General features: G+C 33.7%; 1 protein-coding gene across 1 annotated transcript; it reads right to left on the reverse strand.

Annotated features, from left to right (window-relative positions):
* Positions 1-543: 543 nt before the first annotated feature.
* Positions 544-20,118, reverse strand: RGS18 (regulator of G protein signaling 18). Its single transcript, XM_020984425.2, has 5 exons — positions 19,685-20,118; positions 19,011-19,112; positions 17,724-17,785; positions 5,499-5,665; positions 544-1,607 (listed from the first exon to the last, which is right to left on the reverse strand). The coding sequence occupies exons 1-5, from the start codon at positions 19,801-19,803 to the stop codon at positions 1,350-1,352; spliced, it is 708 nt and encodes a 235-aa protein (XP_020840084.1). The 5' UTR covers positions 19,804-20,118; the 3' UTR covers positions 544-1,349.
* Between the last annotated feature and the right edge of the window lie 7,519 nt (positions 20,119-27,637).

Raw genomic sequence — 27,637 nt, forward strand, 5'->3', positions numbered from 1 at the left:
CCTCCCAAGACAAGTTCACTCAAACAAGGGTAGTATTGAACATAAACTCCACCATACCTAGGATATTGCCAAGGATGCTTTGGTGACTCAGATAGTGTTTACTGATGAATAGTTGATAGATTCTGAAGGCTATTTCCACATAACCAGACTGATCAGGATTTGAGAAGCATGTTGTTGATCTTCATCCATGCTGTGTGAATGAGAGTATAGGTGGCCATCATCAAGTTTCTGGCAGGTGCATAAACAGCAATAATTGTGGCTTACAAATAAAAAGACCAATAAATAGGAGAAAAACACAAATATAAAACTTGTCATTTAGAAGGGATCTTGGAAAGGCAAAAATATAAACGGCACCACTTTACAAAATAGCCTCAGAAGTTTGACTTACTATTAGGTCAACTGGAAATCAGAAAAACTCAATATCTTCTAAAATTTGTAATATTAATAATTGCATATATATTAAATTTAATTGATAATGAGTGAACAGTAACTAGTTCTAGAATGTAATAAATCACAGTAAAATATGCAATAAATATAAAGAAATTTTTAACATAAACTCTTTAATTTTTCTCTGCATTTCAAGTACATGAAGATGTGGAAGTTAATTGTACAGCAAATATAGACATTAATACAATGCAACACACATTGAAAATTAAATATTTCTAAAATAAAGCATATATCTTTATGCTTTATTAAAGGCAGTATAGATTATGATCACATAGTCTTGAAAAAAATGCTACTTATAGGCTAACTCTAAGATTATAAGTTGCAGAGAATGTTCAGACATGCATAGAGGGAATTTACACATTCAAGAGTTTCCTTCATCAGTGACATCACAGGTCTAGTTTCTATCCCCTATCCCTACTCTTATCCTGAGGCAGGAATTAAACACAGGTTTTATTTACTCAAAGGCTATCCCCTCTATTTCCTTTTTCATCGTGCTTCTTTGAATAACATCTTTTATTAATTTAATATAAAATGTGGAACATATTATGCATATGTATATAAATATAAATGTATAAACTATTGTTAAGTTTTTACAAATCTTGTCCTCTTGATCCTACTGAATGTATAATTATCACTCTTCACACATACATTAAAGATAATTGTTTTTGAAAATTGTAGATTAAAAAGAATTAATTTTTTAAATGGAGGTATATATGAACACAATAGTTATTATATTGCATCCCTTTGCTATGAGAAGTGTTTCAAATTATGTTTTTAAATTCACCCATGTGACAAGTTATAGTTGATTACATTTATTAATATTAATAGTCCATATTATATGAGTCAAGTTGAAATAGCTTACTATGATATATGAGTAAAATTAAGAATGTTATTTTCTTTTTTTATAGCCAAATGGCAAGATCTGGTTTTTCATCTGGAAATTCATTGAAAGTAAAGGAGCGTGATCGCCTTCGAAGATTTGTTGTTCTGAGGGGTCTTCCATTTATTAAGTCCAAATAGATGTCAGATCTCAGAAAGCGTGTATAGCTATCTTGCTCCATAAGACGATACACTCTGCTTTGGGCAGCATCGAAGCTATGGATGGTTGGTTGGGAGATGCTCTTAAAAATTATTTCTTTAGTGTGAAAGTCAAGGTTAACCTGGAAAACAGGGAAGAAACTATTATTAGAAGATCAGAGCTATTAGCGGACTCAATTACGAAAAAGACGTCTGTTTCTCTCTCTTTCCTTCCTCCTTTATGTCTCTCTTTTTCTAGACGATTCTTTCCTAAAACTATTTATTACCTACAACACCAGAGATACCAGCACAGCCTCTTCCCCATAAGAACCTGACTTTCATGGACAATAACCTAATTCATGCAGCTTACATTTTGGTTAATTTACTTATAAATTAAGTTGACCAAAGGAGAACATTTCTGACTAATTCTATTTTAATAAGAATCTTCCATGCCTAAAGCCAAAGGGAAGAACAATGACTGGTGTAAAGTTTGGACAAGTGAGTAAAACAAGATTTGTAGCATCCAAACTTTTGCTTGCCTAAAAAGTATCTTATGGACAGAGTTAAAGGTCTGCTTGGTTATGTAGCAGGCCTTTAAGAGGAAACTGATAATGAACTGGAAATAAAGAAAGACACCATCAATTTCTAAGAAAAGGCAACCAGTGACAGAGAGGATATAACATGTACCAGCTAGTGCTTTCCGTGATGCAGAGTGGCCAAATGGTCCCAGACAAGCAAAAGTAAATATAAATACAGTTAACCTGTTAAAGATTTCTGAACTTTGATGTGTCTTTCCAGACTACTTTCACACTCATCCTAAATGCCTTTAAATTAAAATCTTAGAATAGAAAGAAAAATTATGTATGTTAGCAAACATGGTTCAATAGAGCATTGTCAAATCATCAGATTCAAATGCAATCAGAATGCATTTTAAATGACACTAGATGTCCCCTATCTATCTTCAGCTCAACATGTATAAAATGAAACTAGTTTTCTCTCAGATTCACCCCTCTTACAAACTTCCTTATTTCTTTAGATGCCACTTTTATCCTTGTGGCCTCCCAACATCCCAACCTCAAAGGCATCCTTAACTCTTCATTATTTCTTACCGTACATACCCAGTCAGTCTCCAAGTCTTATCAATTCTTCCTTGCCCCACATCTTTCAGAGCTGTCTCCTCTGCTCACTCAAACTACCAGTATAGGTTCTCATTACCTCTCAGCTGTATTTTCAAGTAAGTGATCTCCCTGCCTCGTTTTATAATTTATTGTCTACATAGCTGACATTGTGATATTCCTGAAGCATAAGTCTGATTGTCACTTCACTTCCCTGCTCAATAAATTCTAGGAGTTCACTACTGCCTCTTCTATCAAATATACACTTCTCTTTTAGGTGACTTAAAACTTTCACAACCTTGGTCATCTATATGTATAAGTATATCTATGTGTGTGTGTGTGTGTGTGTGTGTGTGTGTGTGTGTGTGTGTGTGTGTGTATATATATATACACGCAAACAATACATACATACATACATATATATGTGTGTGTGTGTGTGTGTGTGTATACACACATACATTCTAGTTTCATTATTCTGTATTCTACAAGTCAAGCCCATGTAGTTTTCTTGCTATTTCTCAAAAATAACATTATATCTCTTAAATTTCTGCTTTTTTAAAATCTCCAAACTTTAGAATGAATTCTTATCTCACCTCTTCAACTCTTGAAATCTCTAGCTTCCTTCAAGGTTCCACTCATATGCCACCTCTTGAATGAGGACTTTCCTAATTATCCCAGCTGTTTATTACCTCTTTGTTATATATTATATGTTATATACCTCTTTTTATTTATTTTGAATATATTTAAGTGTACTTTTTAATACTACTTTAAAAGCTCTCTAACCATTCATATGAAATTATGACTAAGGATAAATGCTTTGTGATTTGCCTATGTTTTTATTTTCAAATGGGATAGTAGGACAATGTACTAATCACAGAATTCACTTTTCTTTATAAATGTCAGGATAAAAATATTTCTCTTCTCCACCCCACCCCACCCCACCCCCAAGCCAAAGTAATGTCTCTTATAAATTTCCCAGTAACAGAGAATACTGAGCTTTTGGACTTTGGTACCCTATTTTACTTTCTCCTATCCTAAAACTATGGGGCCAATAGCTATGGTAGTTTGATGAGAAGAATGGGTGAAGGTGAGCCCTGCTGTCCTCTTTAATACTTTTCTATATGAATATGGTCAATGGAGGGAGAGCAGTGATTGTAATAATAGCTAGCATATATATGTATGTATGTGTGTGTATATATATGTATATATGTTCAGATTTACAAAGCATGTTACAATTTTTTTTTGCAGTTGATCTTCACAACAGCTTTAGAAGAAAAAAGGCAGACAGACCAAGGTCACACAGTTAGTATCTCAAGGCAGATTTGAACTTAAATCTTCCTGACTTCAGGTCTAGTGTCCAATCCACTATGCCACCTAGCTAGCTATAGGTATTCCTGGTGTAGGAAGAATAGACCCGTACATGTTACAAAGCTTAGGATCTCTTTCTTCATCACAATGTTCCACCCTAACTTCTAATCTCTGACTGACATTGCTTCAGAAAGGCACATATGATATATTATATATATATATATATATATATATATATATATATATATATGTGTGTGTATATATTATATATATACATATATATAATATATATAATATATATATATATATATGTGTGTATATATTATATATATACATATATATAATATATACATATATATATGTGTATATATTATATATATACATATATATATATATATACATATATATAAATGTCATTATATAATATCATGTACACAATAGGCTTATACATACAAATATATAAGGCCCTTGTCACTGCTATGCCAGCTCTTATAGAAGATATTTCTACATTAGGTGGGAAGCTAGATTCTTAATTTTTATGATTCCATTAAATTTTCATTATAGAGCTAAATAGGAAATCAAAGATACCAATAAGCCTGACACACTGAAAGTGAATCAGTACATCTTTGTATGCATAATTGGGAGAAGATTGAGTCTGACAGTTTTGGTTGGAAAAGATAAAATTAAGAATGGGAAAATGTAGAATAAATTTTCAAGTTCTATGTACCCTGCCCAAACTGTCTGTCCATTTGTCAGTCTGTCTATGTGTCTATCATCTATCTTATATCATTCTATATAGCTACATCCACTATCTCAGTGTTTAGACTGATATAGCTGTGTACTTATCTGCCCATCCATTTCTCTATTTCTATCCTTATCTCTAAAGATAGACATATATGTATGTGTTTATATATGCATGTAAATATTGATAGGGCAAGTTAATTTAAACTCTAGCTATATAGGAAGATGCTTATATGCAATGTATAGATACATGTATGTGACCTATGCATATATATGTATATCTGTGAAATAGTATATTTAAAATAAAAAGTATGCTTATGAGTGTAAGAAATGCAGAGCTGAGGAAAAACTCCTTATGCTTATGTAGATCACAACCTAATCTGCAACTTCAAGTCTAAGAGAGTCACTTGCGGTATAGAATGTTTAAATATTTGTGGTTACCTAGGTCATATGCATAAGAGGGAAGAGCTGATCCTAGATATTCCTGCTGTCAAGGCTGGACCCTGCCATATTGCCTCATATATATTCACACATAGTGTGTATTTATATGTGTGCTTGGATGTATATATCTATATATGGGTTTATAGATACACACACACGTGCACACATATATGCACATGTGTATTTGTGTAAGGGCATATAATATATTTAGTATATATTTATTTACCTATGTACTTTTGAAAATATTATTATATAACCACTATTCATGTAGAATAATTATAAACTTTGAAGTAGAGTGTATGATGGCCCTATGTATTCATTTTTACCAAGTGGGTTTTCACTGATGCAACTTTTATGAAGTTCTTTTGGATTTATATAACCTTTCCCCCTCTTTCAGTTGTTTTCTCCTTCTCTTCTTTTTTACTATACCTCCTGTGGAGCATCATTCTGTATGAATTTCTCATATATTGCTTGTGCTTTATGGAACAGTTGATGGGGTTCTTGGCTTTTCTTGAAATCCTCACAGGCTGCCCAAAATTCAATGTTTTCTTCACTGAATTCAGTTTTAAGGAACCTAGTAAAAGCATCAAATCCATCTACCAATAAAGAAAAAGAAATGAAAGAGACAAAGGATGTATCTTTGAAAGATTAAAACCATCTAAGAATTTTGACATTTGACATTAGGGAATGGCCACAAATACTGATAAGACAGATATTTTTTTCCAGTCCAATGTGATCAGGAATGGTGCCTTTAAAAGAACTGTGATTTTTTGACATTAGAGGAAACCCAACAATTTTTTTGATAAATGTAAAAAAAAAAGTGAACCCACTGCGGCGGGGACAACAACTTTAGACTCTGACTCTTCTCCGCAGCAGCTCTTTAAGGTACATTATGAAATAAAAAGATTTTCTCCAGAAAACAGTGAAAAGTTGATTATCCTAAGTAATGGGGAAAGAAATGCAATTAAAAATGCCTCCTCAGGTTTTGATTTTGATGCTTCAATAGTTTCTTTGGACAAATTAACAAACTTACAGAGACTCATCATAAAACAGGGGCAGTAATACTTGCTCTCCCTACAATGACTATTTTGAGGATACACTTTTGAACACTGTGCTGAAATCAGGGATGAGAGTTCAAATCTGGCCTTACATATTTACTGATGGTGCGGCCCTGGGTAAGTTACTTCAAAATTTCTTTATCTGTGAAATGGAGATAAGAGTAACACCTCTCTCCCAGGGTTGTTGTGAAAATAAAATGAGATAATATATTTAAAGTGTTTTGAAAACCTTAAAATGTAATTGTTATTGTTGTGAGATTGCCTTTAAAACATTAAAAAGCCTTCACAACCTGGCTCCTATCTACCTGTCCAATCTTTTTACACAATATTTTTCTTCATTCATTCCATGGTCCAACAAAACTAGCCTTCTTGCTACAATCCATGTCACATCTCAGTAACTTGACAATGGCTATCCCCCATGTTTAGAATAAACTTACTCCTTTACTCCTGATTTCTTAGACACCCTTTGTTTTCTTCAAAACTCAACTCAAGTCATTTTCTACAGTACATGTTTTTTTTTTATTCTTAAAGCTGTTAATACTCTTCTTCCCTAAAATAGCTAATATTTATTTTGAATTCATTTTGTGTAAATATAAAAGACAAGAACTTTGAAGATTTTAGGGACTCTGAAAGAGGAAATGTACAATCATGACTTGGGAAGACTGGGTGAAGAGGTAATGGAATATAGGTGCAGAATGAGTTATAAATTTTCAGATAGTAACAATACAACAAAAATCCTTTTGCTTGACAATACTTCTTTATAAGAGGGCTTTGAAGGGAAGGAAGAGTCGGGATTCTCATACAGATAGTGACAATAAAGTAGAAGAGGAAGAAGAAGAGGAGGAAAAAGAAGAAGAAGAAGAAGAAGAAGAAGAAGAAGAAGAAGAAGAAGAAGAAGAAGAAGAGAAAGGAGGAGGAGGGGGAGGATGATGAGAATGAGGAAGATGAGGAGGGGAAAGAAAAAAGGAGGAGGAGGAGGAGGAAGAGAAAAAAGCATATAAAATATTTAAAAATAAAATGAAAAAGTAGAAGAAAGTTTAAAAGTGGAAACAAATGGTTGTATTATGACATTAAATTCAATATGTATATACACATATATTTAAAAGAAGCTATATAAAAATTTCATGTCATGTACAACCTAATTTCCTGACCTTTTGTATGTGTAAGTGTTCATATATTAATAATAAAGTTCCATTTTACTAAAAATTTAAAAAAATATATATATTTCTTATGTATGTCTTTCCTAATAGAAAGTAAACTCTTTGATGCCAAGGATTTGCATTTCTCTTTTTATCCCAGGAACCAAGTACAATTCCATGGGGCATATAGTAGGAGATGAATAAATGATTTTTGATCAGTATAACTCTTGAAAAGTGAATAAACACTACATGACAATGTGATTGGTTGTATGTACATAATTAATTTTTTGCTACGGGACTATGCTTTTGTCTCAGTTATGTTCAACATTTAACCACTAATTTGGAAGTTGGCATCCTAAATTTATAATGTATAACTCCATTTGCATTTAACATCAGGAGGAAGTCCCTCAATGCTATCTCTTGGTTGTGTCTGCTTGAAAAAATCTGTATTCCCTTAACCAAGCTCTGTATATTTGTACTCTTTCTGCCCCCATCCTTGACTACACTGAATGTCTTAGATGAAACTTCTTCCCTGGTATGGAAAAGTTTAGATTAGCCCTATGGGACCATGGTTATAGCTTATTCAGTTCCATGGGCTAGGGATAAAATTACCTAAATTGTTTAGTTTCTGATTAACTCAGCAAGAATTTAAAAGCAAAAGAAATGAACAATAATAACAAAAATAAAAACATCACCAAGTAGAAAGAAGAAGCAAGTGATTAACATCTGATTTAACACTTATGTCTCTTGCCTGTTTCATGAGCACTGTGGAACACAAGATAGAGTGCTAGACTTGGAGTAAGTGAAACCATCTTACAAATCCCACCTTTGACACTTGATAACTAGTTGTGCAATTCTAGGAAAGTCATGGGACTGAAATTTCTGGCCTCTAAGGATACTTACAACTATAAATCTATCATTTTATGTTGTTTTTGTTATTAGATTCTCATGTTAAATACTGCTTTTCTTAAAAGGAGAATGTGAGCTGTCAATTGTTATTTTAGGTACTATATGAATTGAACTTTTCTCAACTCATCATAAAGCCATAATTCTCAAAATTAAAGATATTGTCATAATTATTCTCTCTTCTTGAGGTTTTAAGCCAACATGATAGTACAAGAGCTGTGGATGTGATCTGTTGAGTTTTACTTGCTTTATAATGGCTGTGTCACCCTGTTCACCTACCATTACTCTGAAACCTTTAAGTTAAAGAGAATGTAGATGGAATTTCCCCACTTCGGAGTTCTTTTTACCAGTGAAATCATAGTTCTGATTACTATCTCTATCCTGTAGCCTAAGGAGAAAATACAATTTGGAAGTATATTTTATTTAATTTTATGCTCCAGAATCCCTTTCACCAGCTGCCATTTGCTGGATGAACTTGTTGCAAGCAGTTTGCATTATCTTTAAATCTCAAGTCTACATTAATTTTGCATTATTGTTGCCAGCTAGATTTCAGCAATCCTCTCCATACTTCAGGTGAATCTGGAGCCTTAGGCAGCTGACTTTAGTTAACAGATAAAACACACATCCTTTAAAAACTGATTTGATGGTACCTTAAAAAGAGTTTTCTCTCCCCTATCTCTGGCTACAAAAACAGTTCGTTAAACAATTGTACAGTACTTTTATGCTTTTTTAAGATAAGCATGGGAGCAAACTAGAAAATTAAACCATATGATTTTGTTAAACCACCTAAATGAAAGTGAAAACCACAACCAAAATTGAGAAAATGTGAACTATTTATAGAACCAAGAAATCACATAGAACTCATTCCTGAGACTAGATCTTTGCCAGCTATCTAGAAAATATCGTTTTTCCCATGAGAACTTCATTTGTTCTGATTTCTTCTTCCTGGTTCTACAGATACCTGGTCTTCAGAGGAATCTGGCTTATCAGTTCATATATGACTACATTTATACGTCAACATCATCATCATAATAGTTAGTATTTATGTAGTACCTACTAGCACCAGACACTATGCTAACCACGTTATAAATGTAATCTCATTTAATCCTCACAACAACTCCGTGAAGTAGATACTATCATGATCTCCGTTGTAAAGCTAAGGAAACTGAGGCAGTTGGAGAAGAAGTGATTTATCCAGGGTCACACATATTTAAGGCCAGATTTGAACTCTGATCTTCTTGATTTCAGGCATACCACTCTATACATTGTGTCACCTAGCAAGGTGTATATGTGTGTGTGTGTATGTGCACATATACATTTATGTCTCTCTCTCTATGTGTATGTATGTGTATGTGAATACATATATATGTATACATATATGGATGGTATATACATATACAAAATACACTTACATACAACTGCATATGTGAATTTATATGATGTATAGTAATTTATCATACTATTATAGAAAGCTATAAGAATGTAATATATAATATATATCAACCAAAGCTAATTCATACACATACACATTCAACATGAGACAATGTTGTTATATAACTGGACAGAATGCTAATGAATAAAAGTAATAGCATCTAGAAAGCTCTTCTTTAGCCTGTCAGATAGGTATCCTACAAAATATTTGGGAGAAAATGAGCAAGAAATTCACATGATGAGGTACTAGTAACTATGACCATAGAGTGAATACACACACGAATGAAATGGATGTTCTGCTGGAGTGCCAAACATATCCAGAATAAAGGAGATGATATTCTCACTAGCCTAAGAGCCGATCAGATGGTATCTCTAGTACTCTGTCCTTCAGAAGCATATTTTGAGGACTTTTAAATGACAGGACATTCAGAAAAACATGACCAAAATGGTAAAAGTTCTTGAAGTCTTTCAATAAGCCCATTCAACAAACATTGATTTTCACAGAAAACACTGTGCATTAGGCAAAATTCAATTTTAGATAAAATACTTGTATGGCCATCATCCTGTTATTAGAGGTATTGAATAGGGACTATATGGGATACTGATGTTTAATGAAGGAAATGAAATTACTTTATATCTAGGATACTCTAGAATATGGTGAGTCCATTAAATGAAACCCAGCTGCTCAGTGAAATACAGCTTCCTCCTAAATATCACTAAGCAATATAAATAAGTGGCCATTTATACTTTGAGTTGAACGAAAAGCATTCCCTTGTTGGATCCCATTTCTACCATTATGCTTTTTTCTCCTGTTGTGTTTTGGTGATTATTTTCCCAAATCATATTTATTTAGAAACATATTTCTACATATAAGTATGTATGCATACATACATATATATATGTATATTCACACATACATATATACACACACACACACACACACACACATATCCTTGTGAGTATTGAACTCTGAGATGAAAAGATAATGACTTTTCAGTTAGACAGATAAGAAGAATTAAGAGCAAGTCATAAAACTGTTTGCAAGTGAAGCTGATCTCTACTTTTGGATTTTTTTAAATTGCAAGTCATGGGGACAAATGTCCTTAGCCAGGAGGAGGGAAAACAGCCTTAGGAAACTTTTCTTGGAGACCTGCTAAAGGATTGTCCTCTGTAGCTGTTAAAATCCATCCACATTCAAATTACTATGCTGATCTCTGCAGTGGACGTGAGTGTGCCTTATCCCCAGCTTAGGTCTAATATGAAAACAGGAAATGGTGAGATTATCTCCTGTTGTGTAATGCATTGCAGAAAGCTGCAATGTATTTTGAGGAAGAAGGAAACTACATCGACTTTAGATTAGCTTGTTCATATACCACACTTATTAACTAACTCTCAAGAAAGGTAATTTATTCCCCAAGTAAGCTAACAAATAAATTCCAAGATATTGAAAAGGATTAGTTCATCACTACTAGATGAAACTAATTCGGTTTGTTATATGGACAGCACCCAATTATAATACATGCAACACACTGTTAGTGAAATGGTCTCTAAGCTATTATGGCCTTCAGAAAATGTTCATCTACTCTAGAGAGATATAACATTTAGGAAAGACTACTTAGAGTTATAGAAAAATCCTGAAAATTTATTTTGAGGAAGTGAATAAAGAAAAAAAATGACTTAGATTACCATGAAGAAGATATATGCCCTCAATTGAAACAACTATGCAACAGCGGGTGGCGGAGGGAATTTGGACTGATAATATCACTGGAGTCAAGAACTCCCGGTGAGGAAAATCCTGGTACTAAATTCTGATCCACAGGTATTGTGTGGTGCCTAGCCTTACAGAGTTGCTTGGGCATGCTAAGAATCAGTAACTTGACCTAGGTTCACATAACCAGCATGGGTTAGAGGCAGTATTGGATAGAACCCAGATCTTTTTTTACTCCACTTCTGGTTCTCTATCCTATATGTCAGGCTGTAATAGTCTCTAACATCTAAAAAAGTGCTATGTGTATTATATAGATGGTCAGTGTTAATTAATTGAAATCATTTTTGAGGCATTATATAATTCCAGCAAATTGTGTAAATCCAAAAAAAGTGTCACTTGAACAATCCTTCAACAGTAAAATTGGGTGCTTAAAGAGAAACTCTGTTATTTCAGGTCTATAATAAAATTGGACTTAAAAAGAAATATGGTCAACTGAACAAAGTCCCCTGGGTGTAGGTCACCTCTCCTCCTCATCCCTACTCCCCATTGCCCTAGGTTGTGTTAGCCACTGTTGGCTGCTGCATTGAATTTTGTACCGTGATGGAATCATCATTGCCCTGAGGCAGTAACTAACTAAATGGTACTTCAGAGGTCTGCAAAAATTAATGCAGCTGCCAGAAGAGCCTGCCATAGCCCAGAATTAGTTTTCACCTTGGGAAAAGCTCAATGTGTCATACAAATTTGAAATACATGTAATTGTATGTTTCTAAATTGAAATTTGGGCATCTGTTGTTTCAGTTTCTGATGCCAAGAAAACGAAAGAGTCAGGAGACTCTGCAGTGCAACACAGACCACTAATCACCAGATTGCAATATTATTACTCTAAGATTTGAATCAAGAGCTTTGACCCTGCCATGGAGTAGAATGGGTCCTTCTGATGTAATGATCCCTTTATGTACACCATTTATAGTTTCACCTAAACTTTATTTTTTAATCTTACAGATAGATTTGTAGTGTACTGTTCACCATGAATAAGGCCAATTCAAGATCACAGTTTTCCTGAAATATTGAAGTCCTAGATCTTAGAAAATATAGGAAACTATAGAAATGAGGAATTGCAACATATAAAAGATGGAAGGTTAAAAGTTTAAGAAGCACTCACTCATCTTCTGTAAGAGAGGAACATGAACTTCCTTTCCTATGCAATACCAGTCTTAAAGAAAGGTGGGTGATAATAATTTCCAGTATATCAAGTGATCTGTTTTGTTTTGATTCCCCTTTTTTACCTAAGGGCAACTTACATATTCTACTCTTGTTCTTTCTACAATGTTTTTTTCTTCTTCTCAGGATTAAGCTAAGGAAAATCAGTCCTAGGTTGTGTAGAGTTCAAGAGGCGAAATACAAGGAAAAGGAATTGGGATTGTTCTGGAATGAAAGGGAGCTGACCAAGAACACTGATCTTAAATCTTGGTTCTTTCACTTAATACGTTATGTAACCTTGGGCAAATCACTTAAGTTTTCTGAAACTACTTCTTCATCTGCAGAAAAGGGATACACTAATTGTACAACTTAACTGAGAGCTTTGTTATGAGGGTAAATTTTATCTTCCCCATAAAATGCTATGTAAGTATGAGTTATTATCCTTTCAGCAAGTCAATAAAATGCATTAAGTCAGTATGGTCAAACTGAAATAGAAATGGGGCCCATAAAGCATACATAAAAATCCCTGTAGTTGCATATTAACTTAGAAAACCACATGTTAACATTATGTATGTTCCATTGCATTTTTATTTATTTTGTTAAATATTTTCCAATTATAGTTTAATCTAGTTCAGGTTGTACTCTGGAGTATTGTGGGCCATATGTTTGACACCTCTGCACTAGAACACCTTTTTGGATTACTTTCACCTTCACCTTTACATAATGCAAATGATATATAATGCAACTAAAGTGCCTCTAAGTTCTTAAATCATATCCCCATAAAGCACAATCTCTATTACATCCCATAATAATGGAAATGAGAATAACTCAGTTCACAGAGGGACTAAAGCCTAAATTTGCTTTCATTCATATCTACAATGAAACTAATGATATTTGGATTGCCTACCTCACAGGTTTGTTTGGAAGAGAGATAGGTTCAAAAGATAATGGGATCATAGACCTAGAAAGGGATCTCATTAAAAACTTGTCCATATACCTCATCTTACAGATAAGGAAACTGAGGTCTGGTATGGTTGAATGTATCTCCAACTGCCTCTTCAATATCTCAAGCTGGATGCTGCATGGGCGTCTCAAAATTAATATGTATAAAACACAAGTCATTACCCTTCCCCCTCCTCAAGTTCCCATCTATCCCTTGTCCTTCAGAACTTCTCAAACAATTAATAAACATTTAGTAAATGCTTGATTTCACTGTCCATGGTACCACCCTCTTTCCAGTCACTACAGTCCAACAACCTTGGAGTCATCCAAATCTACTCACTCTTACCTTCTATTCCATTTATTGCCAAATCTAGTCATTTCTACTTTTACAACGTCTTTCATATAAGTCACTTTCTTTCTATTCATATAACTACAACCCTAATTCAGGGCCTCAATACCTCTTGCCTGTATTACTACAATTGCTTTCTAATAGCTCTCCCTACCTCAAGTCTCTCCTGACTTCAATCCATCCCTTACTGAGCTTCCAAGGGGATTTTCCCAAAATTTAGTTTTGATCTTGTCCCCTCTATCTCAATGAGTACTAGTGGTTCCATATTACTGTCACAAATGACATATAAATGCCTTTGTTGGGCATTTATGACCCTTTGTAATCTAGGTCCTTCCTACCTTTCCTGCCCTCCTATACATTCCTCTCCTTTATGCATTCTACCATCTAGCTACACTAATCTACTTTCATTTCTTTGAACACAATGCTCTAACTTCCACATAAGTAACTTTGAATGATTATCTCCCATATTGGGAATGCTTTCTCTCATAACCTCTGCCTCTTAGTTTTCCTGGTGTCCTTTAAGACACAGCTTAAATCTTATTCCCTGCAGTTAAGTCTTTCTTGTTTTATCCCTACCCGACTCAGATCCTAATGCCTTCCCTTTCTAGATTGCCTTCACCTGCTCTATATGTGGCTTGAAGATTCCTAGCTATTTACACATTGTACACATACATAAGCCATTAAATTGTGAGTTTTCAGAATGCCATTGTTTTTGCCTTTGTATCCCCAGTGATTAATATAGTACCTGGTAAATGCATGGCAGTGAGGTGGCATAATAGATAGATTGCTGGGTCTAGAGTCAGGAAGAGTTATCTTCTTGAGTTCAATTCTGGCCTCAGACACTATGTGAACCTGGGCAAGTCCCTTAACCCTGTTTTCTCAGTTTCTTCGTCTGTAAAATGAGCTGGAGAAGGAAATGGCAAACCACTCCAGTATCTTTGCCAAGAAAACCCCAATTGGGCTCATGAAGAGTCAGACATGACTGAAAAATGACTGAACAGCAACTGGTAAATGCATGCTTAATAAATGCCAATTGACTGTCTAATTTCCCTGAGGTTATATAGGCAAAAAGTGACAGAAAGAGAATTCTAACTCAGGTTGCCTAATTCCAGAGCCAGGACTCTTAGAAAATGAGTATTTAGTAAATAGAAGACCTGTGATTTTATCAGTTTGGGGGATAAAAGGGTTCCTGGTATAGCAACTTCCTTCATTAATGAAAATTTCAAACTCATTCTAGATCCAAACCCATCTCTGACCTAGATCTTATATTCTAGGGATTTACACAAGTTATATCGAAGTCAATTTATTTTTCAGGTTCACAGAGACAATAATGTCAAAGGTAAAATTTGAATTCATATTTTCCACTAGCATTATATCTAGTCTATCAGTTAACAAGAATTTATTAAGCACCTACTGTGTGCCAGGCACTATGTTAAAGAATGTGGAAGAAAGGCAAAAACACTTTCTGCTCTCAAGGAACTCACATTGTAATGAGGGAGACAGCATGCAACCAAGAATATACATATGATAAATATCTTTATGCACATAAGCATGTGTATGCATGTGTGTGTGTGTGTGTGTGTGTGTGTGTGTGTGTGTGTGTGTGCAGGTAATCTCAGAAGGAGTGTACTAGCTTTCCTTCAGACAGACATGGGAACAGGAAAAGCATATTGCAGAATTTCTGAGGTGTTAATATTATAAATAAAATGAGGTATTTGGGTTACATTAACTTGAAAGTACATTAAAAACCCAACTTTTCACAATCCGATGGGATTCTTTGCTCATTTGCTTCTTTGCTGGATAGAGGAATGGAAAGGAGGTGATTTTCAATTTAGGCAATTTGACTTCTTTTTGGAAGTAATTTTTTTTTTTTTTTTGCAGGGGAGGGAAGGAATTAAACTAATGATAAAAACTAATTTTTTTTTGTATATTGAATATACATTTCCCCTGTCAGTCAAAAAAAAAAAAACTCAAGTAAATTTATATCAGCAGTTTGCATATTCTAACAATATAGATCTCCCCTTCTTGTATACTCAGTACTAGTGATCTCTCTTTGAGATAAACCCCAGTTTATCCTATATATATTTTGTTTGTACATATTTATTTGTATGCTGTCATTCCACTAGAAATAGAGCTCTTTGAAAACAATAACTGCTTTTTCCTTTCTTTGCATGCCCAGTGTTTAGCACAATGCCTAGTACATAGTAGGCACTTAATAAATGTTTGTGGACCTGACTTGACTTGTATGGTTGCCCATGCAGTATGACTCATCTATATCTTTCTATTTATCTACCCAATGTGCTGGAGGAGCTCTTCAAATTCCTGATGTTTCAATGATTCCAGTAGAAGCCTTGTGTGTGTTCACCATCCTTGCTCAGGTGATCAGCTGTTTTTTTTTTTTCAGTCATGGATTCTCCCCATGAGAACTTTTGCTCCAAATCTCCCTTAAATATTTTGTTCTTTATTTGTTCAGCCTGTTCATATAATCATGAACTCAGGTACCTCTCTGCTGCTTTCTGGGTGATACTAATTTGTAATTTTTAAAAAATATTTTCATGTTCCATGACATAATACAATAAGACCATAAGCAAAACTTTAGACACAGTCAGGAAGACCCGGATTCCAAGCCTACCCAAGACACTTATTGGCCATGTGAACTTGAGTGAGTCACAACCTCTCTGAGTCTTAGTTTTCTTATCTATAAAATGAGAGGCTTGAACTAGATGTTTCCTGATGCCCCTTCTAGCTCTAGTGCCATGGTTCTTATGCAATTACTGATCTCACTTGTGATGTCATTATGTAAAGATAGATTAAATTAATCTGAGTCTGAATCTTGACTCATTTACTAACCATGGCCACTTGAGTCCCTTAATACCTCCAGATCTCATTTTCCTCCCCTATAAAATAGGGGCAAATGGGGAGAAAATGAAATTATACCTATAGTATCTACTTCATAGAGTTGTTGTAAGGTAGGTACTATCAGTATATGCATATATTGCAAACTTCAAATGTTACATGCATGTAAGCTGCTGATGCTACTCATTTTTTCAGCTCTTATCTCTTTTTCCTCAAAGAAATTATCAGATCTAATGATCTATATAAAAAGGGAATTCAAATTACCAATATTTCATTATTAAATGGCTGAGTTAGAGTAACTTGGAAAACAAAGATAAATTTTCTTAACTTGTTCCTTTTCTAAATGTTTCTAACACTTTCAGTATTTCCCTCTTTTCTTGTTATTACATAGCCTTTCCTATATTGTATATCATACACACCCCTAGTTACTGTCAGAGATTATTTCCTTGCTCATTATTCTAGTAATCCCATCTATTTCCATCCTTAGGTAATATTCTCTATTTCTTCTAAATTGTCCTTTAAATTATGTTACTTTTTTAAAATGGAAGATTGATGTGTCAGAGAGAAGTTAACACACTAAACATTTGAAAGCCATTGCTTTGTTTATATTAACACAGTTGTATAAACTCCAACTAATTTCATTGTGTACTCTTTTATGATTAAGACCACTCACTAAAGTCCCGGTGCAACTTTAGAAATTTCTTGCATTATGACTTTGGGAAACCTACTTCACAAAAGGAATCATCTCATTATTCAAGGCAGAACAGTTTTTAATTATTTCTTGTTATCTTTTTTCACATTTATAGAAAAAGGTGCTATCAATATTGCTACCATCATGATACTTTTAAATGGAAGGGAACACTTAAAAGTAATAAATCAATACTTCATTTCAGCACTCAACAGTATTCTTTTTAGTCTCTACAGTAGATCAGAAACTCACAGTGCTCTAAAAGACCCATCATACTTAATTTAGATAACTGCCATATCTGTTTAATTACACACATACTTCGCATCACTTTCCATTATGGAATAATAGTTTTTAGTTAGAAAAAAAATGCTACTAACCTTTATGGGAAAGCAGTTTATCAAAGGATTCGCCCCATTTCACTGCTTCTTCAGGGGAGACACTGCTCAAGATATGAAATACTTTTTGATGAAATGCACATTTAGTAACCTCATGGTGACTCACTTAACATATGCTATCTGCTAGAAAACTCCCTTTGTCTTGTTTTAGAAGGTGTCTGATTAGATTACTTTATAATAGAAGCCCTCTTTCCACTGCAGTGCTCAAAAACATTTGGTCTAATTTATTTTGACATTGACTGTAAAATAATGCAATCTTTTAAATTAAAAATTTCTCGATAAAATATTTTCAAAGGTTGTTTGAATCATTGGGGTCTTTAAAGAGCAATTAGCCAGGAGCAGGGTTGAACAACAAATAAATTGGGTGATCCACCTTTTGAAATGCTGACCCCTAAATAAGCAATATTTTTGCTATGCCAAATTAGGCAGCATTTTCTTTGAAGTTGGTTATCACAATATGCTGCCTCTTTGTGAGTTTGAGTTGTTTTTGTTTTTTTTTTTTTTAAGGGGAAAGGAAACTTTCATAGTAGACTCAGAAAGATGAAAAATTATTGCAAATATCTTTAAATTCTTATTTTTAATTTAATCTAACTTAAATATTTTCAATTTCTTCTTTTTAAAATAATTTAAAAGATGATGACAAATTAGACATACGTTATTTTTATCTAATTAACATCATAATAGTATAGTGTTTATAATTATATGAAATAGCATGCCTTTTACTGGTATTATTTTGATAACTGAAGAATAGTAATAAGGTCCATTTTGGCATCATGGTATTTTTCATAAAACTTTTAATAAAACTTAAAATTAGCAAGACACACATGTTTTTGACTACCTGACGCTTAAAAGTAAGGGCAAAATGTTCAAGCACTTGAGGACAGATGTCTTCCTTTTTAGTTATTATTCAGAATCATGAGACCTGTTATTTTTTTCAAAAGTTTAAAAAATCAGAAGGCATAATTCAAGATATGGAAAACAATACAAGGTTTCAATGTCAACTAACAAAAACATATATAGTGATATTAATTTAGTTCCAATAAAAAACCCTTTGTGTTCGGCCATTTTACTTTTTGGTTGCATTTAAAAAATATTAATAGCTTATTTAAATAATCCATATCTACCTTCTTACTCTTTCCCCCCAAAAAACAGTCCAATTGCTAAAAAAATACCCCAAAATCCTTAATTTTAAATTAAAAAAATAGACATTTAATATCAATGTAAGTTCAAAATCACTTTTGGAGTTGACTTAAAGACAAAAATACTGACCTTGCACCTTTGGCCAAGTTCTCTGATCTACCAGTGTTGACGTCTTCATGGAATTCAGGTTTCTGCAGAAGAAGGCTCAGTCTATTTCTCTTTTCTTTACCTCTATAATAGAATATAAGCTGCTTTAAAAGTGAATAAAAATAATCAAACCTCACTTTCTATCTACTAATACACTTAGGGCTCATTCCCTCCTCCGTTCATGATATTTTTTTTTCTATCCCACAAGTAGAAAAGTATTTCTAAGTTGAAAAGTTTGTAAGGCTAATTACCATGACCTTTTTCATTCTTGACAAAATTAAGGAAAATAAACAGCAAAACAACAAAGATACACTAGTAATAATAAAATTAGTGAAATCCAGTTTACCAAGGAGGATATCATCTTTTTACTTAATAAATATGAAGGAGGGAATAGGACCTCATCCCTCCTTTAGTGTTCATTCTGTAAATTTCATGGGATCATGTTTCATTAAAATTTTCTTTTGGAACCCTATATGTGTCATTTACTTTTTTCACATTTTCATAAATATTAGTATTCTCTTAACACAGGAATATTCTATGCTATTTTCTACCTCATCACAATTAATATAGTCACAGCTGTATATTTCAAATAAGAATATTTCATATAACTATGTTATAAATTCATATTGACCATTTATCTAAAATAGATACATTACCTGTTTTTTATGTCTTTGTTTAATGCTTCTTTCCCTGTTGCGTGAATCACCTTGCAGAAAGTTTTTTCCTTTGGGTCTGACATATTTAGTTGAGAAAAGAAAACCAATGGTTTCTCCATCTTCCTTCCACAAAGTTAAGAGACTTCTCAGTTGGATGCTGAAAACGTTTGCTTGCAGAATCTGAATCCTTCATTATTACACATGGAGATCACGAAACTGTTTACCCCACAATGTTCCAAAAAGAAGAAAAAGTAAGAAGCCGTGCTCAGCACTTGTCCTACAACAAACATGTAGCACTGAGGAATTGAAATCCAATTTTGCTCTGGGTTGTTTAAGGAAATGATATTATGCATTTACAAAATGGTTGTTGGCCACTAAGATAAAGAATACTGTTACCACAGTGCAACTTCTGCTTGGTGTTTTCACAATCAAAATGAGCCTTTGAGCCCAAACTGACACAGTCATTTCCGACAGGAACTGTTTTTTATATAGTATTGTAAATTTTTTCAAGTATGAATTTATAGCAGAATCCTGAATCAGCTGGTAAGAGATAAGCTTTGGATTTTTAATACTTTTTTTTCCTGTTTTTAAAAATACACATATACTGCACTTACAAAGTGCCAAACTTTAAGTCTTGGGATACTAAAATATCTTATATTGCAAGAAAAAAAGATGAAAATATTAAAAGTAGTAACATCACATTTTAGAATATTGCTAGAAGGAACCTCAGAGAATATTTTAACTAACTCCTCACTCTCCAGAAGAGGAAATTGAGAAGCAAAGTACTAACCAAGTTCATATTTATCATCAGTGCTTGTGCTCTTAGAATTAGAACATGGTACTATAAAGCTTATTTGGATAGGAATTTGGGGGTCAATTGACTTCTTTTCCCAAGAAGCAACTCTTAAGGTCTTAACAAAAGACTAGTAGTCAGTTGGTTGAAACTTATACAATAAAAGAAATGTGTCTTTGTCATGAATGTTTGTGGGAAGGCTAAATATTTTAAAAAATGTAGGAAGAACATGATCGTTTGTAAAATTTCCTAGCTTATATCAGTCTGATGAATATTGATCAAAATATGACTTCTTTATATTGAAAAAAATAGCAATAATTTTAAAGATAAAGACACACAATCTTTTCTGCCTCTAATATGAAAGTATTTTACAAATTTGTACATTTCTTGGCACCCCAATGTGTTTTTTTACATGAAGTCATATGGGCTACCAGATCAAAACTATGTAGATAAGAGAGAAGATGGTACATAGTGAAGACGTGTTAGGTGCCTGTCACTAGCCCACCAGCTGAAAGAGAGGACCAGAATGGGGGATCGTGTTATCCCTACTATGCAGCAATGAATAAATGGGCTTTGTAACCTCTGACACAAACACAAGAAAAAGGAATGCAAGATGAACAACTGCTAATCAAAGAGGGATTCAGAATGAGGTCTTTTCTCTGTGCCTCATGGGATTTTTTTGCTTAGTGAAGGCAACCTTTAGTCTTGCCAAAATTTTCACAACATGCTGTTCAGCATACTACCTCTTTTTCTGCAGATTGGGGGATAAAATGCATCTTTTGCATTTCATTCAAGACCAGAACTGATCATTGAAAGGTCATTGAAATATATTGCTCCCTTTTTAGGGTCAAAAAGGTCTTTCACAGTTGCTAACAGAAAGTGATTAGCTACGCAATGTAAATGACTTTTGAAGATTTTTTTTCCCAAACCTAGCCCTCCCCCAAACCAAAAATCTATGAGGTTAAAAGGTGTTTAAAGAAGTCATCATCATAACCTATATGCATTTCCTGTTCTTTGTTTAAAGAAAAAAAGGGTTCTTGCAAAATGTTGGGCCTGCAATAGAGGGAACACAAACATCATATCTTAAAAAAAGTATATCCATGGAACATTTATAAATCATATTTTCTAATTTCTTCAATTTATTAACAGATAATAAGTGAAGAGAGTTGACAAGATATTCGGTGGTAAAATCTATACTCAGCATTCTTAACCCAAAACTCTTCCATTCATCCCACCAAATATGATCTTTTTTTCCCCCCTTTTTTTTCTAAATTTCTTCTAAAGCTCCTACTTGGTACTCTGGGGAGTTTCCACTCTGGCAACTAGGGACAATATTTACTGTTCTGGTTCATAAATTGATGTTTAGAATAGCATAGATTTGGAATTGCAAGCCACATTAACAGTCATCTAGTTCAACTCTCTCATTTTATACACAGGGAAACTGAGGCAAGGTCACAGAGTATTTGTGAAAATCAGGATTAGAGCCCAGGTTCTCTGACTCTAAATCCATTCTTGGTAAATCAGGAAAATAGTAATCTAGGATAATTGTTGTTACATCTAATATGCACAATACAGGACAGGATTGCTATTTAATTAAGAAACTTTTAGCTACACCCACACACACACACACACACTTGCATAAGATTCAAATTTGTCAATTAAAAGTGCAATGTTCAGTATCTTATAACCACCATTTTGAGCTCATCTTAGTGAGAAGTGGGTGTATTTGTGTTTATGTATGGTAATTTCCTTTGTGACATCTAGTATTGAAGAAAATAGCTATTTGAATAGTAGTGTAGATTATCCTAGTGAAAAAAATATTATCTGTAGTGTGTATATATCATATGTATAACTTTAGTGTATATTGAATTATAGGATCATAGAATTCGATCTTAAATAACTAATTTAAAAAGTAACAATTTTTCTTTTGTGATGCAAAGTACTTATATACAAAGTCTCATTAGTCTAAAAAATTAATACATTTCCATAATAGTTGAAGTTTAAAAAAATTTTTTTTTGGTGCGATGGGCCTTTAAATGAAGCTCTTTTTTTGGGGGGGGGTGTTTGCCAAATCAAAGTAGAATTTGAACTTTTAAGGACAAAAGTGGCATGTAGCATTTTTATGATTATGTTAACATGTTATATAAGTTGCTTTAGAGGCAGCTGGTGGCTTAGTGGATAAAGTACTAGGCCTGGAGTCAAGAAGACCTGAGTTCAGATTCAGCCTGAGACACTTCCTTCCTTGCTGTAGGATCCTGGCTAAGTCATTTAACCTCTGATTGCCTGACAAAATAGATCCATTGTAGAAGGAAATGCCAAACAACTCCACTGTTTTTTACAAGAAAATATCAAATGGGGTCATAAAGGAACACAATCGAAATGACTAAACAACAACAAGCTCCCTGAGGGAAGGGAAGGTTTCATTTTTTTTTATTAATTTATTTTGATTTATCAACAATCACTTTCATACTCTTTTGAGTTTTAAATTTTTCTGCCCCTCCTTCCCCAAGACAGCATGCAATCTGATATAGGCTATACATATACATTCCTATTAAACATATTTTCACATTAGCCATGTTGTAAGGAAGAATTAGAACCAATAAGAGGAACCACCAGAAAGAGGAAAAAAAAACAAAACAGAAGAAAAAATAGCAAATAATATGCTTCGATCTGCATACAAACGCCATAGTTATTTCTTTGGATATGTATAGCATTTTCCATGATGAGAACTTTGGAGATGTCTTAGATCCTTGCATTGCTGAGAAGGGCTAAGTCGATCAATGTTAGTCATCACTGTTACTGTGTACAATGTTCGCCGGGTTCTGATTACTTTACTCAGCATCAGTCCATACAAGTCTTTTCTGGTTTTTCTGAAGTTTGCCTGCTCATCATTTCTTATAGCACAATAGTATTCCATTGCATTCATATACCACAACTTGTTCAGCCATTCCCCAACTGATGGCCATCCCCTCAATTTCCAATTCTTTGCCACCACAAAAAGAGCTGCTATAAATATTTTTGTACACGTGGTTCCATTTTCCATTTTTATAATCTCTTTGAGATACAGCCCTAGAAGTGCTGTTACTGGATGAAAAGGTATGCACATTTTTATAGCCCTTTGGGCATAGTTCCAAATTGCTCTCCAAAATGTTTGGATCATTTCACAACTCCACCAACAATGCATTAGTGTTCCAATTCTCCCTTATCTTCTCCAACATTTATCACTTTCCAGTATTGTCATGTTGGCCAATCTGACAGAATTGTTTTGATTTGTATTTTTCTAACCATTAGTAATTTAGAGCATTTTTTCATATGATTAGAGATGACTTTAATTTCTTCCTCTGAGAACTGCCTGTTCATATCCTTTGACTATTTATCAATTGGGAAATGACTTGTATTCTTATAAATTTGACTTAATTCTCTATATATTCTAGAAATGAGGCCCTTATCAGAGACACTGGTTGTAAAAATTCTTTCCCAGTTTTCTGCTTCCCTTCTAATCTTGTTTGCATTGGCTTTGTGCAAAACCTTTTCAATTTCATCTAATCAAAATTATGCATCTTGCATTTGGTAATGTTCTCTATCTACTCTTTGGTCATGAATTCTTCTGTTCTCCATAAATCTGACAAGTAAATTAATTCCTTGCTCTCCCAGCTAGCTTATAGTATCAGCCTTTATATCTAAATCATGAACCCATTTTGACTTTATTTTCACATATGTTGTGAGATTTTGGTCTATGCCTAGTTTCTGCCATGCTTTTTTTCAGTTTTCCCAGCAGCTTTTATCAAAGAGAGAATTTTTATCCCAGAAGCTAAGGTCTTTGGATTTATCAAATAGTAGATTTCTATAGTCATTGACTACTGTGTCTTGTATACCTAACTATTCCACTGATCCACCACTCTATTTCTTAGCCAGTACCAAGTAATTTTGATGATTGCGGCTTTATAATACAATTTAAGATCTGGAAGGGCCAGGCTACCTTCCCTAGCATTTCTTTTCATTAGTTCCCTTGATATTCTGGACCTTTTGTTATTCCAAATGGATCTTATTATTTTTTCTACCTCTATAAAATAATTTTTGGTAGTTTGATTGGTATGGCAGTGATTAAGTAAATTAACTTAGGTAGAATCATCATTTTTATTATATTAGCTTGGCCTACCCATGAGCAAATGATGTTTTTCCAATTATTTAGATCTGACTTTATCGATGTGAAAAGTGTTTTGTAATTGTATTCATATGTATAGTTCCTGGGTTTCTTTCAGTAGATAGACCTAAGTATTTTATAATGTCTACAGTAACTTTAAATGGGATTTCTCTTTCTATCTCTTGCTATTGGGCTTTGTTGGTAACATATAGAAATGCTGATGATTTATGTGGGTTTATTTTATACCCTGGAACTTTGCTAAAGTTGTTTATTATTTCAAGTAATTTTTATTTGATTCTCTAGGATTCTCTAAGTATATCATCATATCATCTACAAAGAGTGATAGCTTTGTTTCTTCTTTGCCTATTCTAATAGCTTCAATTTCTTTTTCTTCTCTTATTGCTAAAGCTATCATTTCTAGTACGAAATTGAACAACAGTGATGGTAATGGACATCCTTGTTTCCTCTCTCCCTACACCGATCTTATTGGAAATGCTTCTAGCTTGTCCCCATCACATGTGATGCTTACTGAAGGTTTTAGGTAGATGCTACTTATTACTTTAAGGAAGACTCCATTTATTCCTATGATCTCTAGTTTTTTAATAGGAATGTTTGTAGTATTTTGTCAAAAGCCTTTTCTGCATCTATTGAGATGATCATGTTTCTGTTAATTTTATTATTGATATGATCAATTATGCTAGTTTTTTTTAGTTGCATGCCCAATTCATTGATCACTTCTTTTTTTATTTTATTCATGTAAGAATTTAGGGATATAAAACTTCCCCTAAGAACTGCTTTCGCTGCATCCCATAAGTTTTGGTATGTTGCCTCGTAATGGTCATTCTGTTGAATGAAGTTATTATTTCTGTCATTTGTTGTTTGACTCATTCATTTTTTAGGATTAGATTATTTAGTTTCCAATTATTTTTAGTCTATCTTTCTGTGGCCCTTTATTACATGTAATTGTTATTACATCATGATCTGAAAAGGATACATTTAATATTTTTGCCTTTCTGCATTGGATTGTGAGGTTCATTTTTTGTCTTTGCATCTCCAGCCTGTAAGACAGTGTTTGGCACATAGTAAGAGCTTAATAAACAGCTATTGATTCATCAGTGGCAGTGAGGTACCTCAAATTTGCATGTCATTTCTATTTCTTTATTATGGTTTCTCTATCTGCTTTTTACCACAGATTTTTTTTAGTTGCCCATATTTTTACAATCTAAAAATGTGTGTAATGTCTAAGCCCTTCTCACATTGAATAACTCAACAGGTCACCTGTCCTACATATTATCAGCAGGTCAGATGATCTGTGATTGATGGCTAGATTTCAGGGTGTCTCAGAACTTAGATGGGGAAAATTGCATCTTTATTTCAAAATAATTGGTTTACTTTGTTTAGTATTTTATTTTTCCCCAGTTACATGTAAAAATAATTTTTAGCATAAGTTTTTAAAATTTTGAGTTCCTAATTCTCTCCTTTCCTCTCTCCCAGACTGCCCTCATTGAGAAGGCAAGCAATTTGATATAGGTAATACATGTGTAGTCAGGCAAAATTTTTCCATAACAGTCATGTTGTGACAGAAAACATAGACAAAAACACCCTCAAATGAAAGAAAGCCAAAAAAAAAAAAAGGATGCTTCAATATGTATTCAGACTAATTGGTTTACTTCAATTTTTATTTTATGCATTTAAAATCATTACTATTGGAAGGGACTTTTCCAGGCTACCAAAGGGATCTATGTCACACACACTCACACACATAGATAGATAGATAGATAGATAGATAGATAGATAGATAGATAGATAGATAGATAGATAGATACTACTTAATTCTAAATGATTTGCATGAATTCTTCCTAAATCATATCTCCTCCATACGTGATGAGACACAGATTAGAAGGTGCATTCATTTTAAACAAGACAAATCTAACCAACAATGGTGAAAGTGGGAGGGGAACCTGAGGGCAGAAAGCAGTCTGTATTAGTCCATATTTGAATATTATGATATGTTGACAAGAGGCAATATGACATAGTTCATAGCTGGGTTCTCTCTCAGGAAGATCTGAATTCAAATCCTGCCTCTGATATATACTGATTTGTGACCTTTGGCAAATCACTTAATCTCTCAGTGACCCAGGAAACTTTTTTGTTTGTTTTTTAGGCAATTGGGGTTAAGTGACTTGCCCAGGGTCACATAGCTAGTAAGTGTCAAGTGTTTGGTCTGAGGCTGGATTTGAAATCAGGTCCTCCTAACTTCACGGCTGGTGCTCTATCCACTGGGCCACCTAGCGCCCCCCCCCCCCGGTAACTTTTTAAGTTTATAAATTACAGATTAGCAACCTACCTTCTCCTGTGGAAATTTGAATTTTCCCACTGAGAATTCCTTTCATCACAAATCATAGCTCCAGGCTGAAAAAAAAAGTTTTTTGAATTTAAGAACTAACCTGAGAGTTGAATGATGAAGCAATCTTTAGGATAATTAGAACTTCAATTCATATTGCCAAGATTAAAATAAGCACCCAGAAATGCACTTAGAAATGAGTAGACAGGTAATCTATTTTTAGTGTCAGTATATGATATGTTCATAGGTAATGCTTGTCTATCAACTGGGGCAGCAGCTCGAAATCCCACTTACTTGAATTTCTTAATGATTTTGAAAGCTAGACCCATTAGGTTATAGTTTAATGATGGAGACTTCAGAAATTACTAGTATGGCTAAACAGGGTCAAATTTGTAGCATAGTGTAGATGAGCTACATAACCATGTAGTTATTCATTTTGTGATTTTGACATATGATAAATTACCTCAAAGTACGTCACATGACCCACCAACATAGGCATTTAATGATTTATATACCCCCAGTGCACTTGTCTTCATTTCATTTCTATACAGCAAACTCATTCTTCATTCAGTTTTTAGTAGGATACTTAATAGTGCCAATAATAATGACCAGCATTTTAAAAATATGTTAAGGTTTGCATAGCGCTTTACATATTTTATCTCACTTGATCCT

This window comes from Phascolarctos cinereus, unplaced genomic scaffold (genome assembly GCF_003287225.1).
Source record: "Phascolarctos cinereus isolate Bilbo 61053 unplaced genomic scaffold, phaCin_HiC Scaffold_5;HRSCAF=322, whole genome shotgun sequence".
Taxonomy (NCBI): Eukaryota; Metazoa; Chordata; class Mammalia; order Diprotodontia; family Phascolarctidae; genus Phascolarctos; species Phascolarctos cinereus.

Coding starts and splice junctions, on each gene's coding strand:
- RGS18 (XM_020984425.2), bottom strand. CDS start 19,803: ATGGAGAAACCATTGGTTTTCTTTTCTCAACTAAATATGTCAGACCCA. Junction 17,786..19,010: donor AACTTGGCCAAAGGTGCAAG/GTCAGTATTTTT, acceptor TATCTTGAGCAG/TGTCTCCCCTGAAGAAGCAG. Junction 5,666..17,723: donor TAAACTGCTTTCCCATAAAG/GTTAGTAGCATT, acceptor CTTTATTGGTAG/ATGGATTTGATGCTTTTACT.